Source organism: Sturnira hondurensis, unplaced genomic scaffold (assembly GCF_014824575.4).
Source record: "Sturnira hondurensis isolate 20B ecotype Veracruz unplaced genomic scaffold, ASM1482457v3 Scaffold0009906, whole genome shotgun sequence".
Lineage (NCBI taxonomy): Eukaryota > Metazoa > Chordata > Mammalia > Chiroptera > Phyllostomidae > Sturnira > Sturnira hondurensis.
Genome location: NW_028082537.1, coordinates 2,250,248 through 2,265,969, shown reverse-complemented (window position 1 = coordinate 2,265,969; position 15,722 = coordinate 2,250,248). Strand labels below are relative to the sequence as shown.

At 39.8% G+C, this 15,722-nt stretch overlaps 1 protein-coding gene across 3 annotated transcripts in view; it reads left to right on the top strand.

Moving 5' to 3' along the window:
- PIP4K2A (phosphatidylinositol-5-phosphate 4-kinase type 2 alpha) overlaps nucleotides 1–15,722 on the top strand; it is a 160,234-nt gene that overhangs the window by 125,023 nt on the left and 19,489 nt on the right. For 2 of the 3 annotated variants that reach the window (XM_037058113.1, XM_037058115.1), the window contains 2 exons: nucleotides 1,370–1,516; nucleotides 6,482–6,520. In XM_037058113.1, the coding sequence (XP_036914008.1) occupies nucleotides 1,370–1,516; nucleotides 6,482–6,520 (186 nt within the window). The remainder of the gene's footprint in view (nucleotides 1–1,369; nucleotides 1,517–6,481; nucleotides 6,521–15,722) is intronic. The other variant, XM_037058114.1, reaches the window with a different exon arrangement.

The window sequence follows — 15,722 nt, the reverse complement described above, 5'->3', positions numbered from 1 at the left end:
ATGATTGACAGCGTTTACCACTAAAAAGTTTGAAAGGGCTTTCTAACTCTTATTTTTATAAAATGTTCATTGGAAACAAATAAATTCAAGCAATATTTTTTTTTAAAAAAGAAAATGAGCAAAGTTACTTCAAATTCCATCTTTACTTCGAATTCCGTCTTTACCATTTGGTGACCATTCTTCCAGGCATCTCTCTATAAATATGCACAATGTATACAATTTATACTATTTTGGAATTGTAACAATCATGCTGTTTCTTAGTCTAGAGATTCCACACACTTGTCATGGACATAGAAGAGTTTTTCTGAAATCTTATTTCCCCTTCATTTTTTAAAATTGTTTTATTGTTGTTCAAGTACAGTTATCTGCATTTACCCCAGTCATCCTCGCCTCCTTCCCCTTCATTTTAAAGAAAGAAAACGTAATTTTCCAAAATATTGGCTTTCAAGAAGTGTCTCCCTCTTGTGGCCTTTTAGAGTGTGGTCATGAAAGACTCTAAATTCATGTTGTGCTTTTGCAACTCTAATCAGAAATGGTGTCAAAACTGAGACCCGTCCAATGGACTTGATGAAATCCAGCACGGGGCCAGAGAAGCTCCGTCTGTGTGTAGAATAGGAACACACACTCCATGGTGGCGCGGCACCCACCCTTCACGCTGCTGTTCTGTGGGCAGCATAGCCCCAGAGAGTAGTCTTGGTGAGAAACAGAAAAACTAGCCCAGCTCTAGGAGCTTCTAACACTGGGCTTTCTCCGCAGTTTCCTTTTTAATCTTGACTTCAGCACTGTTAAAAGAGCTAATCTAAGTGGCCAAGTGACTCTGTCTCATCCTCATAAAGTCATCATCATGGCTTCTGGGAAGGAAGATGGAGGCCCTCGGTAGAGGCTAATTTCACTTTAAAGTAATTACAGAAAGGACCAATCACGGTTATATCCAAGGTTTGACCCCACAAATTAGTTTGAAATGTTAGGAAAAATACGTCTTTGGGCATAAAGTTGAATTCTTCTTATCTGTATATGCATAGAGAACATAGACCCTGTATTAAGCAATATGAACATGGTTATTTTGTACAATCACTTATAGGCAGAAGAGTAATATTTTACATTTGAAAGTGCACCTTTTGGCTCTGGCTGGTATAGCTCAGTGGATTGAGCACAGGCCTGCGAACCACACGATCGCAGTTCAATTCCCAGTCAGGGCACATGCCTGGGTTGCAGGCCGTTTCCCAGCAGGGGACTCACAAGAGGCAACTATACATTGATATTTCTCTCCTTCTCTCCTTCCCTTCCCCTCTAAAGATAGATAAATAAATAAATAAATAAAAGAAAGTGCACCTTTTGATTGGATTTTTTTTCTTTCTCTTTTGTGCAGTATATAGTGGAATGTCATGGGATCACCCTTCTTCCCCAGTTTTTGGGCATGTACCGGCTTAATGTTGATGGAGTTGAAATATATGTGATTGTTACAAGAAATGTGTTCAGTCACCGTCTATCTGTATATAGGAAATACGACTTAAAGGTGAGATTGATTTTATTAATTTTTCTTAATGAACAAAGCCTACTCATCCACATTGTAAATATTGTCATTGATCATGCTAAATGCTTCCGAGGTGCTCAGAGCTCAAACCTCTGGGCAGCCAGCAGTGTCCTCCGTGGGTTTTCCAGAGACACTTGTACATATTAGAGAGATCACATCTGGTTTACTCAACAAGTATTTCTTGAACACCAGCTCTGTACCAGGCACTGTTTTAGGGACTAGGAATAGTGTGATGAACAAAACAAAACAAACCTTCACTCAAGGAAACACTTCAGTCAAGCTGGCTTTCTGATTGGTAAAGACAGAAAGCAAAAGTAGTAGATAAATCATATAGTATATTAGGAAGTGACAAGTGCTGTAGATAGAAGTAAAAACAGGAAATAAAAAATAGCCATTATTTCTTCAGTTATTTTTGTTACCATCCTTAATCTTTGCAAACACCAGTTCCACATGTATTTAGCCACTTGAATTTGTCTCACGCCTCGTTGACAGGCTATTCATTTCTTTAGCATTTTTACCCCATTGTTTTCATGAATAAGATATATTATCATGTGTTCATGCTCACTGAAAAAAAGAAGGCAGGGAAGTATGGGGAAGGGATTCAGTTTCAAATAAGGGGTCAGGTAAGGTTTTGCTGAGAAGCTGGCGCGGAGCAGCTCCAAAGGAAACGAGGGAATGAGCTGAGGGAAAACATTTCTGGCAGAGGGAACAGGCCCCACAACCAGCTATTTCAAAGACGTTAAGTGAGAGGCACACCACTGGAAATTTTGAGTGGAGTAAATTGATCTGACTTCTAGGATCACTGACTTAGAGGCAGAATGTCCAAGTGAGGAGTTGGGGAACTATGACCTGCCTGACAGCAAATCCAACTTGGCCAGTCTTGTGAATAAAGATTTGGTGGAGTATCACTATGCCGTTGTTTCTGTGTTGGGTGTGGCTGCTTGTGCGTTCTAAGGGCAAAGGTGAGTACTTATTGCAGAGACCCTGATGGACCACACAGCCTAAAACATTTACCTTTTGACCCTATTTAGGAAAAATTTGCTGAGCTTTGGTCTTCATCAATGGATTTTGTATTTTTTTAACTTAATCTCCTTCACACTCTTAAAAGAGGACCCCCCCTCCAAACTTTTGCTTATGTAGGTTATGTCTACCAATATTTGCAATGTTAGGAATTAATATGAGAACTTTTTAAATACTTTAATTTATTTAAAATAATAAAACAATTGCATGTGAGCATATTTTTATGAAAATGACTATCTTCCAAAAAATTGAGACAGGTGACATTGTTTTACCTTTTTGCAAATCTCTTTAATGTCTAACGTATTAAATTAAATATGAGATGGTTTCAGTGTCCTACCTGGTTCTGTTGTCTGTTGTGATGTTATTTGATTGAAATATATGAAGAAAGTAAGACCTTACACAAATAAGCGGAGGAGTGTGTTATAGTAATTTTGCCAGCAGTTTATAGATAGTCTTTTGATTTCCAAAATCTGACATTTGGAAAATGGTAATTTCCCAAAGCTTATGTGGAATCTGCAATCACATCAGTGAACTTCTGTACTCTTTTCATTAAAAACATTTTACATTATGAATACCTTATGCTTCGATTGTTTAGAATAGATGGGTTCACTTTAGTTATGTTATCTTCCAAATATTGACACATTTCATTATATGACATCAAGAAGTCATTATTAATACCACCACCAGTCTCATCAGAAAAGTCTTTAAGTGTTGAGAAGCTGTCAGGTTCAGGGTGGTGGATGCAAGTTTTTAAATTTCTAATTTTCACCTAAAAGCTCGAGTTTTTACCACTGGCAACAAATCCTGTTCATTGTTTTCCATGAAGTGACAACACACAGTGACCTGCACAGTCTTTGAGCAAATATCTGACAAGTGCTCAGATATTAATAAATGTAGATTGTCCATTGTTCTTTCAAGTAAAAATGTTGTTTCCTGAGAATACTTGCTAGTTCAGCACATAACTCAAACCATCACAAATATAACTGTTCTTAAACTACAATGAACAAAAATGCTTTATGCATACCTCCCATGCAGAATATCAAAAAGCTGTGTGCTCCAGGATTAAGATTTAATAAAAAGAAGTTTTATTGCTTCCTAAAGGACGTTTGTGTCTTTAGATATAGACACAGATGCAGATATACTATGATAAACTTCACTAGTACCGTTCCATACCATTGCTGGGTCTGTGCTGAACTGCCATCAGGCTTACCCACCATTGTTTCTGCAGGATCCAAGCAAATATCAAAACACTGAGTAAGGCAAGCAATGTCTCAGTATTATTATAAAGATAATTTGACTTTGCAGATCCTTGAGAAGGTCTTAGGATCCCAGGGTGCTGAATCACACACTTTGAGAAATGCCAACCTAAGGGAAGGAGAATGGTCTAGGTTTATCTGCTACACTCTGGAGTTTAAACTAACTGTAGAGGCTTTTGAGATACAGCCTCTATCAGTCCTGCCTTCAAGTCGTAACCGTTTTGTTCACTGGGATTGCCCCTGGTGGAAATTCTAGCCACTGTACAGGGCTCTTTGGCACCATCTCTCTTACAAAGACTTTTGAGTATTACTGGACTCTTTTCACTGGTCTGCCTCTTCCCTGTGAGAAGCCAGAGTGACCTCTGAAGCCGCATGTGCTGGTTTCATCACTTGTCAGCTGTGTGCGAGTTGTTGAACCTTTGTAAGCCTGCTGCTTCACCTGTAAAATGGAGATAATTTTACCTCCCTGTGCTGGGTTGTTGTGAGAACTAAGTGCCATACATACATGCCATATGCAGCATAACACAGCACATAGAATTGGTCGATAAACATTGGTCGCCTCATCCATTCTACTAGTAAGTAACTTAAAGGAAAATTTTTTGTCCTATTTACTTTTTTATCCTCCTGAAATGCCTAAAAGAGGACCTCTAGTAAATATATCTTGATGTAAATTATACTTGTAGATGCATATACTTTTAATTTGCCTTGGAGTTTATCATTTCATTTCCCTTCTTAGCTTGTAAAATAAATAAATTCTGTTTTTGCCAGTACTTTCGGTTGTGATGGAACCTGGACATCTGGCATCCTTTCGTGGCTCCAACTCTTGGCCTTAACTCACAATAACCGTACTTTTCTATTTTTGTTTTAGTTTTCTATTCTGAATTAATTGAAACTTGGATGAGTTTTTTCCAGGCTAATGATTTGCATTTACATAGAGATGAAGCTTCACTGAGAATCCTAATTATATTATAGGTGGAAAAAAAACACACACTGATCAAAAACTTGGTTAAAGATACAAAAAGGAACAAATCGCATAAACAGTAGCATAAACAGTGTTCAGGTTTTACATATGTTCCCATTTTTTTTGTCACTTGGGAACATTTTTTCTTAGAATATCAGTGCGCAAAGGAAGGTATATGTGGCCCCTATTCAAGAACGCCTAAAGGCACGAAGGGAGACCATTGTGAATGACGGCTGTGGGGTTCAGCTGGCTGAGGGGGTGTGCTGCAGTACAGACAGGTTTTGCTTCATGAATGATCTATATTATCTGCCTTTATTTGGTGGGTAAGCTTTGTGCTCCTCTGACTTATCCCCTGGAAACCTCAAGCATTTTTACTGGGCTGGCAGCAGGGGCTCCCAAATCCATCAGGCCTGGGAATGCTGAGCACCAGGGGGTTGAGAATTGACACCGAGACCACAGCCTGGTCTCAGAGCCCTTCCCCAGTACAGGTGTCTCCTCCATCTGTGTCTCCTCATTCTGTGGATTAGGGTTCACACGCATCCTGATCAGTGCCTATGTTTTACTTAAATGGAAGATAGTCATGGAGTAAAAGTTTTGATTTCTTAAAGTTCTGTTTATGATTGGCTAATATAAGTATTCCAGGGCAATATATGTCTGTGTAAGAGGTGGGCAGGTGAATGAATGGCTCCCCTGACCTTGTCGTAGTTGGGGTGTCCAGTGCTGGAGGGGTGGGGAGAGAGTAAATTGGTCTGTGATCCTTCTCCAGCCATTTATGTGGTGAACACTGAGCACTGCTACGTGAAATACCATGATGGTCACTGGTGAGCACAAAAATAAATAGTCCCTTTATTGACATAGTTAGGAGGAATTCACTGGCCATTTGTTTCCCAACTTTTCTTTTGCTTTAAAAGCTTCCACAAACAAAGGAAAATTTCTCAGCTGGAACTCTGCCCCAAAGGCCCCCTGTTGGCATCTGAGGTCAACCCCAGAGCTCTGAGGCATAGTTTTGAAAACCAGTGCAGTAGAGGGGAAACTGCTGAGATCGAGAACTGTATTTTCTTCCACTTAATAGTTCTGTGCTCATCCTGGAGGCTGGCCCAGAAGAGATGTAGGTAAATGTGTGTGCGAAGGGATCTCCAAAGTGAAGATGGCGAAGTATCCACAGGAGTCTTACTCATAATAACTAAGAGAATGTATTCATTCATCAGTAACTCTAAAATGGTATTGAGGCAGTCAGAGGGTGAGGACATGTCCACATCTGGAAGAATAATGTAGGACAAGAGGCATCTAATGCCCCAGTGGTCACTGCAGACAGCGGATGTCCCGCTTCTGCTTTGAGGATTATAAGACCAACCATTTCTGGCAACTGATGCAAAAAGGAGAGAGTGGTTTTGATCCAGTGTTGAGCAAGTTACTGCCCCAGTGAGCATCAGATTTTCTGATTTCCAGTAAGAGGACAAGAACCAGGGAAAGGATAGTACAGATGGCGTGGTAGGGAAGGAGGTGAGTGGACAGGAATATCTGCAGAAGGAGCAGCACACTGGGCAGAGAGGAGAGAACAGAGAGGGGACAGAGCTCACTCAGGATGAGGCTCCAAAGCAGAGCTGGTGCTCGTTTATTGCAGTGCTCTGCCCTGGAACGTTTGCATATTTTAAACATGAAATCCAGTGCCTCTCAGGTGCAAGTTTTTATTGTTTCTTTGTGTTTTAGGGCTCTACAGTGGCCAGAGAAGCTAGTGACAAAGAAAAGGTAAGTACCCTGGTATACTCCCCAGGGTCCTGCGGGCATGCTCAAACAGTACCTCTTCTTTCTTTCTTCCTGACTTCTGCCACTGTGATCGTTCCCATGTCTTCTTCCTTGCACTGGACAAAAGCACATTATTGAACTGGAGTGCTTTGCTTTACTTTTCTTCAGCTCACCTGTCCTATACCTCTTGGTTGAATAATGAAGTAGTTATTAGTGTTAAATGTGGTTGGAAGAAATGGTTTTACAGCATGGTCTTGAAAATGCAGCCATCTGTGTAGTGATTAAGACTGGCAAGTACAGCTCAGCAACAAGGTCCTAGCCCTACACTTGACCACTGACTAACCAGGTGTGACCTGAGCAAGTTTCTTTGCCTCTGTGAGCCCCAGTTTTCTTACCTGTAAAATGTTGGCTTTCATGAGCTTTAAAATCCTTTCCAAGTAAAAAATATTAAAATATGATTTAGAGTATTTTTTACTTAAAGAATTAGGGAAGAGAGACTATGTCTTTTTATGTTTTCCTGAGTAACTGGACAGTAGGAAATATTTGAACTACATTTAGTTTATTATGTAAGATTATAGACAGATTCAACTAAAATCAGTTTCATTAAGAAACTGGGAAGTACTTTCTATATGTAAACCTAAACTGAACAAAATCAGCCTTGCTTATGTGAAAGGCACCTCTATACTCTCAGTTATTCCTCTTCTTCACCTTGGGAAATGCCTTTTTTTTTTAACCAAAACCATCTGAAAGCTGGGGCTCAGGTTTCTGTTTTTGCTTTTGAAATTAAATTCTTTCAGAATGATATCATTCGGTTTTGGTTTGAATTTGGAAATATCCTATTCATTCAGAATTGTTTGTGAATGTTTTTATGGTTACTGTCCTAGCTTCAGGGACTAAAATAATGAACCACATAGACATATCTAGCAGGAGATACAAACATTAATAGGAAATAACAGTGCCATGTGATAGTACTCTGATAGGAAACATGTCAAGAGCACCTGACTCCAGCTTGGTGGGGCCAATGAAAGGCTTCCTGGAAGAGTTGACATGTGGACACTTGAAGGATAAGTAGGAGTTAGCCAGGGGAAAAGGCAAGAACGAGCAGCATGTTCATGAGCACAGAGGGGGCATGCTTCGTGCTTTTGCTGGATGGTGAGGTGAGGCCAGTAAGCTGGACCAGTTGGAGAGGCTGTTGAAATAACCCAGACGAGATGGTGACCTGACCTGGGAGAGTAGAAGATGATAGGTTATAGAGTAATTTAGGAAGGAGAATCCAAAGAACCCAGAGATTGAATATGGGAGGTGAACAGTGTCAGGAAGCATGTGTAGAGGGAGGGCAAAGTTAAGGATGACTCCCAAATTTCAGGATTGGACAGTTGGATAGGTGTTGATTTCACTCTCTGAGAGAAGGAGCAGAGTGGAAGAAGTAGTTTGAGAAGTCAGTGCAGCATCAGAACAGAGATGTCCAATGGGCATGAGAGGCTGCAGAGAGTTTCAGCTGAAAGAAACGGTTTAGGGAACCTCATGGGAAGAAGGGTCGGCAAAAGCAGGGAAGTAGATGAGGTCACCCAGAACTAGTGTATGGAGTAGGAAGAGAAGCATGTCTAGAGCCAGCCCAGAAGAACATCATCATTTAGGGTTGATGGGTAAAGGAAAAGAGTCTTGCAAAAGATCAGCCAAAGATATAGGAGATGAACAATGGAAATCTAGATCATTTTTCTGAATGTTTGTTGAGCATCTGTTATGAGAAAGCATTTTGATGAACAATATGAGAAATGACTCAGTGACTAATACTCCTATTGACATGAAATTTGCACTCTAATATTGTCCCAGAAACCAGAGGAAGAGAACTCTCCCAGTAGGATGCTTCTGCAAGGTTGGATAGGATGTGGACTGAGTAATTTGTTATCCATTAGATTTAGCAATGGGGAAATCTCTGGCATCCTTGTCAATGACAGTGGGTGGGTGGAGCATAAGCCAAACAGCAGTGGGTTAAGAAGTGAGAAGAGCAAGTGAAATGGTAGGTCCTTCTTTGACTGTTTGTATTTACTGTGCACTAGTGAATATAGTTTTACACCTCCAACCTCCATGTAAATCATCCTGAAGTCACCAGCTGCGGCCAAAGAAGCAGAAAGAGTGGACTTTCGACTTCCTTGTTTCTATGGCTAAACATTTCTTCCAGGTGTCAAAGAATTCAAGTAGATATTTAAGTTTAGTCTCTGAGGAACTCAGAATTTGTGTGCTATTGGAAGTTTCTCCTAGGAAAAAATAGCTGGACTGTTTAAAAAGTCACCCATACTTCTCAGCATCATAACAAGAAGCCAGCCCCTGAATGAGAACCATGGATGTGATGACACCCACCATTCCATGCTGGTTGTTCTGGTTTTGCCTCAGGCTCCTGCTAGCAGCCTTTTTTGCTCTGTTCATTGTGATGTCTTCAGGATCCATCGCCAAGGGCTTTATCACCTTTGACAATAACCAATTCCAAGAAAGACAGTTACAGCTAATGGAGTGGTTGCTGCTGAAGTCTCGGTTATAAAGCGAGGGCATGTATGAAGGAAAGCCACAGTATGTGACATCCTTGTACATGTAATTCTTCATCAGAAACAGAACACTCAATTACTTAGGTTTCCCTCCACAGCCCAACCCATGGGACTCCATGCTTTCCAGAGACTCATCGCATTTACACAGTTCCACTGCTCACCTCACCAAAAATGTTTAGCCCTTTCTTGGTATAGGTTTCTGTGAAAAGATATGAGAATATAGGGTTTCTTTAACAAAAACCCTTTTCTAAGGATTATGCCAAAGTGCATTTAATCCTCTTTGGAATATGTGCCGGTTCGTCGAATCATCTCCTTTGGAGGTGGGCTTGGAAAGTCAGAGGCAGGAGGGACCTTGAGAGATCAGAGTACAGTCCTCCCCCTCACAAGTGACAGAGTTGAGACCGGAAATTTGGGTTGTCATACTGCATCATGAAATCAGTGGCAGAGGAGAACTTTTATCTTAACCTGGGGTTTATTTTTTAATGTTAATCCCTATGTATTGGGAATTAGAAAGGTAAGCAATAATAACTGGCATCTGTTGAGCGCATACTGTATGCCAGACACATTTACATGTTACACGAATTTGGTCATGTAATCCTCACAACCCCCCTGGTGAGGTAGGTGCTAGTGGTACTTCCTTTGAAGAAGTGACATTACTTACCAGGCTCAGTCACCTGTGCAAGGCCCCACAGTGCGCAGAGTGCCAGAGGCAGAGCCAGGGCTCCCTTTTCCAACCGCTCTGCTAAGGTGCTGCTCTAACGGTCGGGGAGCTTTCTCTCTCTCCTTTCTTAAAATGACTTATTATCAAAAATACGAGGCAGGGCCCCCAAACAAAGTTTATTTATAAAAAATTGTGTATTCTTACATGTTTACACTTCAGTCACCTTCGAAGTACTCTCCGTTTGATGCAATAAACATATCAAGACTTTTTTTCCACTGTTCAAAGCAGTTCTTGAACTCATTAATTTTGATGCTGTTTAGTGCTTCAGCCATTTTTTTTGCTTCACCTCTTCCATGTTGGAAGAGGTTTCCCTTTGAGGACTTTTTTTCATCCAGGAAGGGGAAAAGTCACCTGGGGCGAGATCAGGTGAATGGAGAGAGTGGAGCACAGGGGTCATTTCATTTTGTATCAAAAACTGCTGAATACTCAGCATGGTGTAGACAGGTGCACTCTTAAATCACCCGTCATGAAATGGACAGATGTGCTGAAATAGCCTTCCATAAAATTCGCTGGAGTGGAATGCAGCCTCTCACAACAACACCAGCTGGTACACTGATACAGATGAGTTCCTAGAATACTCATCAAGCAGGAACATATACTAGAAGGGGCCCACCCTCCAGAAGATAATTCCCATGAATTGTGAAAATGAAAAAGGAATCATTCACCACTGACCAAAACATTATTTTGAAGTCAAATATGATACCAAGCATTTCATTCTAGGTCTTGATTTAAAAATACAAAAGTAGTGAAATAAACTGTTTGGTTTCATACTATGTTGGCAAAAGCGCCCATTCGTATTTCCTTAATTTGTGGAATGTAGGAATTGTTTAAACTATATCCCATGTCACTATATCTTATACTCTGTGCCCATTAAAATCATCTACACAATTGCCCTGAGGAAGAATTTAATGTGCTTTACTTTCTGAGCTTGGAGTCCATGGCAGCTCTTCTTCCAGAAGGAGAGGAGCCCAAAGGCCACCCACCTGTCCTAGGTTATAAGTGCTCTCTGGGAAAGGATGAGAGATAGTCTCTTGAAGATACGGAATGTAAATGTAATGAGTATCAGTAACTGAGGAAGGAGAGTGTGCCTGCTTCGTGATGTCTCTTGGATATGGCACTTTGTGTATAATCTGGCCACAACGAGGTAACGCTGACTGAAGTGTAACGCAAAAATAAATGAAATGTATTAATGGAGCTGAACTTGTAAAAACGCTGAGTTTTTAAGTTCTACAAAAAAATTTTTGCGTTTTCCTTTTTATGCCAATTTTCGGGTTTTCTCTCCATGATCAGTTAATATATTTGTCCAAAAAAACATACAACTATAAATATTTATCACTGATACCTCTGTTTAGAAATATTTGGAGAAGGCTAAAATATTTGTTTTCTATGTTATCCTTTCATAAATGGAAGCTAAATGGTTCTCAGGAATCTTAGGTCCGTTGCCCTCACTGTGTAACTGTATTCTCTGCAAAACGATTGGCCTGGCGCAGAGAACAGTTTTCCTAGAGGAGCCCCACTGACATGTTCTAACAAGTAATCTGAATTCCTTGTTTTCCTTTCATTTGAGTCATTATAACTTTTAACTTCCCATACTTTTAACTTGTTGATGACAAGTTTTAAAACTGTCATTTCAAATATTTAGTGATAGAGGTGCAGACAAGTCCCATCCCTTCTACTTCAGTTTGGCATGTAATTAGTGTGATTTGCATTAGCATAATAATGAAGATGAGACTGAAGGAAATAAAGAAGTTATATTCCAACAATAATGGGATCACTTTCATGGCAACAAGTATCAGAACATGCATGTACAGATGTCTTAAATTTTTTAAAAAGAGCAGAACAGTGCTTTTATTTCTTTAAAGCTGCTGTCAAATTCTGACAGCTGCTATGACTTGTTTTAGTCTTTAATTCTTTCCTTTTTAATGGAAGGGCATCTTCCACTCATGGCTCCAGCAGTTTAGTCTCCTCCAAATGAGACAGAGAAATGCGAATCTCCCTGGTGGTCGATCTTTTCACAGCTGCGCTGCAATTCCAGTGTGACATCAAATTAGTAATTATAGCTGAGCAGACTGCTTTTTACCAAATGACAGTCTTAGCATGCTGCCAGAAAGCAAGCTACTCAGCAGGGAATCCAGGGAAGTAAAGGAAAACATAACTGGACTCGATTTCTGAAAGATTTCATCTGACTCCTTAAAAAGCCCATGTTCTGGAGAGAGAGTCCTGGGGATTCACAAATATGCATTTTGTTCATTGTGCTGTACAGTTCTTCTCAAAACTCACATCTGATTTTATTAGGTGAAGTAAAGCCGGTGTAATGGAGTCATAGGGTCACAGTAAGAAGATGCTTTTTACATACAACCTTCTCTCTGGAACCCATTTGAGAGAAAACAGCTGTCCTGCAATTGGCATTGGGGTAACTATATTGGCAATAATCATTGTTGACACTTGGATAATGGGCTGCAACAAGCCGCCTTGTCAATTCTTAGGCATTGTGAATCGCACTAGCAATTAAGTGACTGTCACCATCTCTGACATTTTACCTACTACTGACTGAAGTTTCAGGAGAATTAATCATAATAACCACCCTCACATCGAAAAATGCTTTCCCAAAGCCGTTTTCAGCATTTCTTTTGTGATCTTTAGATTGTTAACACATTATGATTAATTACCGCCTCTATCTGTTTCTTCAGGCTACAGTTAAAGGTAACAAAGAGGGCGGGCTCGGAGCATGGGGTACAAAAGCACAGCCATGTGTCCTTCTGGGAATCTTTCTTTGGCTATCCGTTAAAAAGTGTGTCCTTTTCCAGTGGATGATCACTGTCAAGGTTTTTAGGCCCCAGATCAGCTGATGCTTTGCCCTGTAGACTTTTTGTTTGCCAGCCACTGTTAGGAACACCTGTTCAAGCACCCAGAGTGCAAGGAAAAGTTTTCCTTCATAGCAGAACCAGGACCTGTTTCTGGCCTTAAATTAGAGGCACTGGTAACCTCTGCTTCAGGCCCAGGGATCTTATAAAAGGGAACTATGGGGAAAGGGCACCAAACATAGTATTAGGGATCTGAGTCCCAGCCCCTGCTCTGCCATTAACAGAAGTTTGGGGTTTGGGGATAAATCATTTGTCCTCATTTGTAAAATTAAAGGATTTTATTGTATCATTGGCTCTCATGCTTTAGTGTTTATAAGACTCTCTTGTTTCAAATGAAAGTTTCCCCTCCAGAGGTTCATGCACTTCAGCTGCAGGCATGACTTTGAGAAGTCCTAGCCGTGGCAATTGATAAAACCCTGCCTGTTTGTGGTGTGGGTTAAGGCAATTGTTATTATTAATGGAAAAAACATTCTGAACCATCATGTTGTGTCAGCACATATCTGAACAAGTTTTACAAGCCCTATGATGTAAACCATAGGCATTATTCTGAGAATTTTTAAGATTCAGTTCATTTGGAATTTTCCCAACTGGTAAAAATGGTATGTGAAAAAGAAAGACCACATGCAATGACTTTGTGAGCATCTTCTGGATGACAGTGTTAAACTCCTCGAGCCAGTCTGGCCTGTGGCGGTGCATAAAATCTCAGTTGCCTTACAGGAATTTTTTTCACTGGCACGAACTCAGTTTAGGGTGTCCCGAGCACACATGGAGCACTGCTGTTAGATACGAGATTTTTTTAAGCTGACAACTCTTATTCAGTTGGTTCCAGAAAGACTTGGAGTGGACAGAAAACTTCCAAATTTTAGTATGTGGCCTGACTTTAAGCCAAGCTGTTGCAGATGTATAATTGTTAAAATAATAAAATTATGTTGTTCACTAAGTATTAAGCCAGAAACTATAGGACCAGCAAACATCTTAAGTTTCCAGACTTTGACATTTTTCAGATTATCACCATTGATATTCATGCAGAAGAATCTTCTGATCAGATTGTAACAAACCTATTTTGTAGATTTTGTTTGCAGTGTAACTGTTTTATCACAGCCTATGGAGGAACACCAAACCACCACCTTTGATGTCACCACTAAAAGGGCCGTTATGTTCTGAAAAATATGACAATAATATAAAAGAAATGCATATCACTTTTTAAATGTTGGTTTAAAATGTTAGTTTGAAAATTTTAGGGAAAATAAATAACCAGCAGCTGGGTTCTGGCTTCCTTAACAGTTCCAAACTGCAAAATTATGACAGGGCTTACCCAGTTTTGTGCTCTTAATCGTATCAGTTTCACAAGTACGTTAAGGTATATTCTCTTCCTACATTCGCACATAAACACAGATTCAGAATAAAAACTTTCACATTTAGCTGCTGGTCACAAATGTATACACAACTATTGGATCATTTCCCAAGCCACGAACTTGTGTAGACATTCTGTGTATGTTGTTAAAGAGGGTTGATATTTGTACTTTTGTGAGAAGACACCTGTTATCTTTGCTATTTCTGTATGAACTTTGCCATATTCACTAATTTGCCTTTTCATGTATCAAATTTGTGGCTTGGGTACATTTGAAAAGCAGAACTGATTTTATTGTAAATCTCTTAAGATCTCTTATTACCCCAAAATTGATACTACATGTAGTCAATCAAATTATCTTTATTCTAGCTCCAGTGTCAGGGTTCCCTAAAATTTTCTCCCTTACAGAAACATTTCTGGGGTATATTTTCAGCCCCACCGACCGACTTTTATGAAATGTTTTGTGGCAAGCTTGGTGAAAGAGGGCATAGTCTTTTTTGCAAGTTTATTTTCATCTAGGTGAGCTTGTAATAACAAGTAAATCAAGAACATAAGCAGTTCCTAACATGAGATGATAATTAGTACCTATTTTTTGTGTTGTGTATCCAGCTCCGAGGGTCACAGTATGGCCCATCAAAGGGACCCCAGACTGCAATCTTTGACATCAAGGCTCACAACTAGACTTCTCTTAAATGGGTTGCCAAATGAGCACATTGGGGGGAAAAAAAGCATCTCCTTCTGGAATACAGCTCCTTTAATCACAGAGTACTATGCTATGTATTATCCTTTGCAGTGAAGCCTTCGGGTGCCCAAATCCTGTTTGCATTAATACTGAAGTGTGACAGGAGTGCATTTTATCTTCCTGCTGAGGTTTCCATCCAGGCTGAAAAAGCAAACCAAACAAAGCTTCGTTCTGTATTGTATAGATTTTGGCTTTGTGCAGTTTAGATACATGTATTTTTTCCTGTTGTTAATGACAATACAAAATACAATAGACTATTTTTATATAATTTCATTTAATTATTGAGTGATGGTAAAATCCAGTATCATTTTAGTTTGAGTTCTCTGTATGTAAAGTTGTGTCTTTTATTGTAAATACAGATTTCAAATAAGTGTGATTTTTATAAAAGTTTTTGAGTCATCTGCAAGATAATTAGACTTTTAAAGTCTCAATAAAATAAATCTTCTGTAGAATTCCTGGATTTCCTAGCCTATAAAAGACCTGCTGTTACTAAACTTCTTGAATGTGGCAGCAGCCATACATCATACACAGAGCCTAACGGAATAAGTAAACAAACAGGTTACCTTCCATTTGAAAGAAATAGAAATTTTGAATACTTTTGATAAACATCTGCAAAATTTTCAGTGATTCGGAATTTTAAAGTTTTTATTAAAAGTGCTTAAAAAAGTGCTCAGTATTTTTATATTAGAAGGGAAATTTTCATGTCTCATTCTTAGTCTCCTTCCCACAGTTCTGTTGGGAAGAGTGTGTGCCTCCCTGGCCCTCTCAGAATCTGCAGTCGCTCCCTGGCCGTGGCCTCCATGCCCAGGCCTCTGTCCACTGAGCTGGCCACGAGGGCACAGGTTCATTTGTAAAACTGAGAGCTCTAATCTTAGCTGTTAGTTCTGCATATTTCTCCACTTTTTATCTCAAACCCTGGCCAAATCTGTCCTCCAGGATCATTTAGATCTTTTATTGAACCCTAGGAGATATAAGTAATTATTT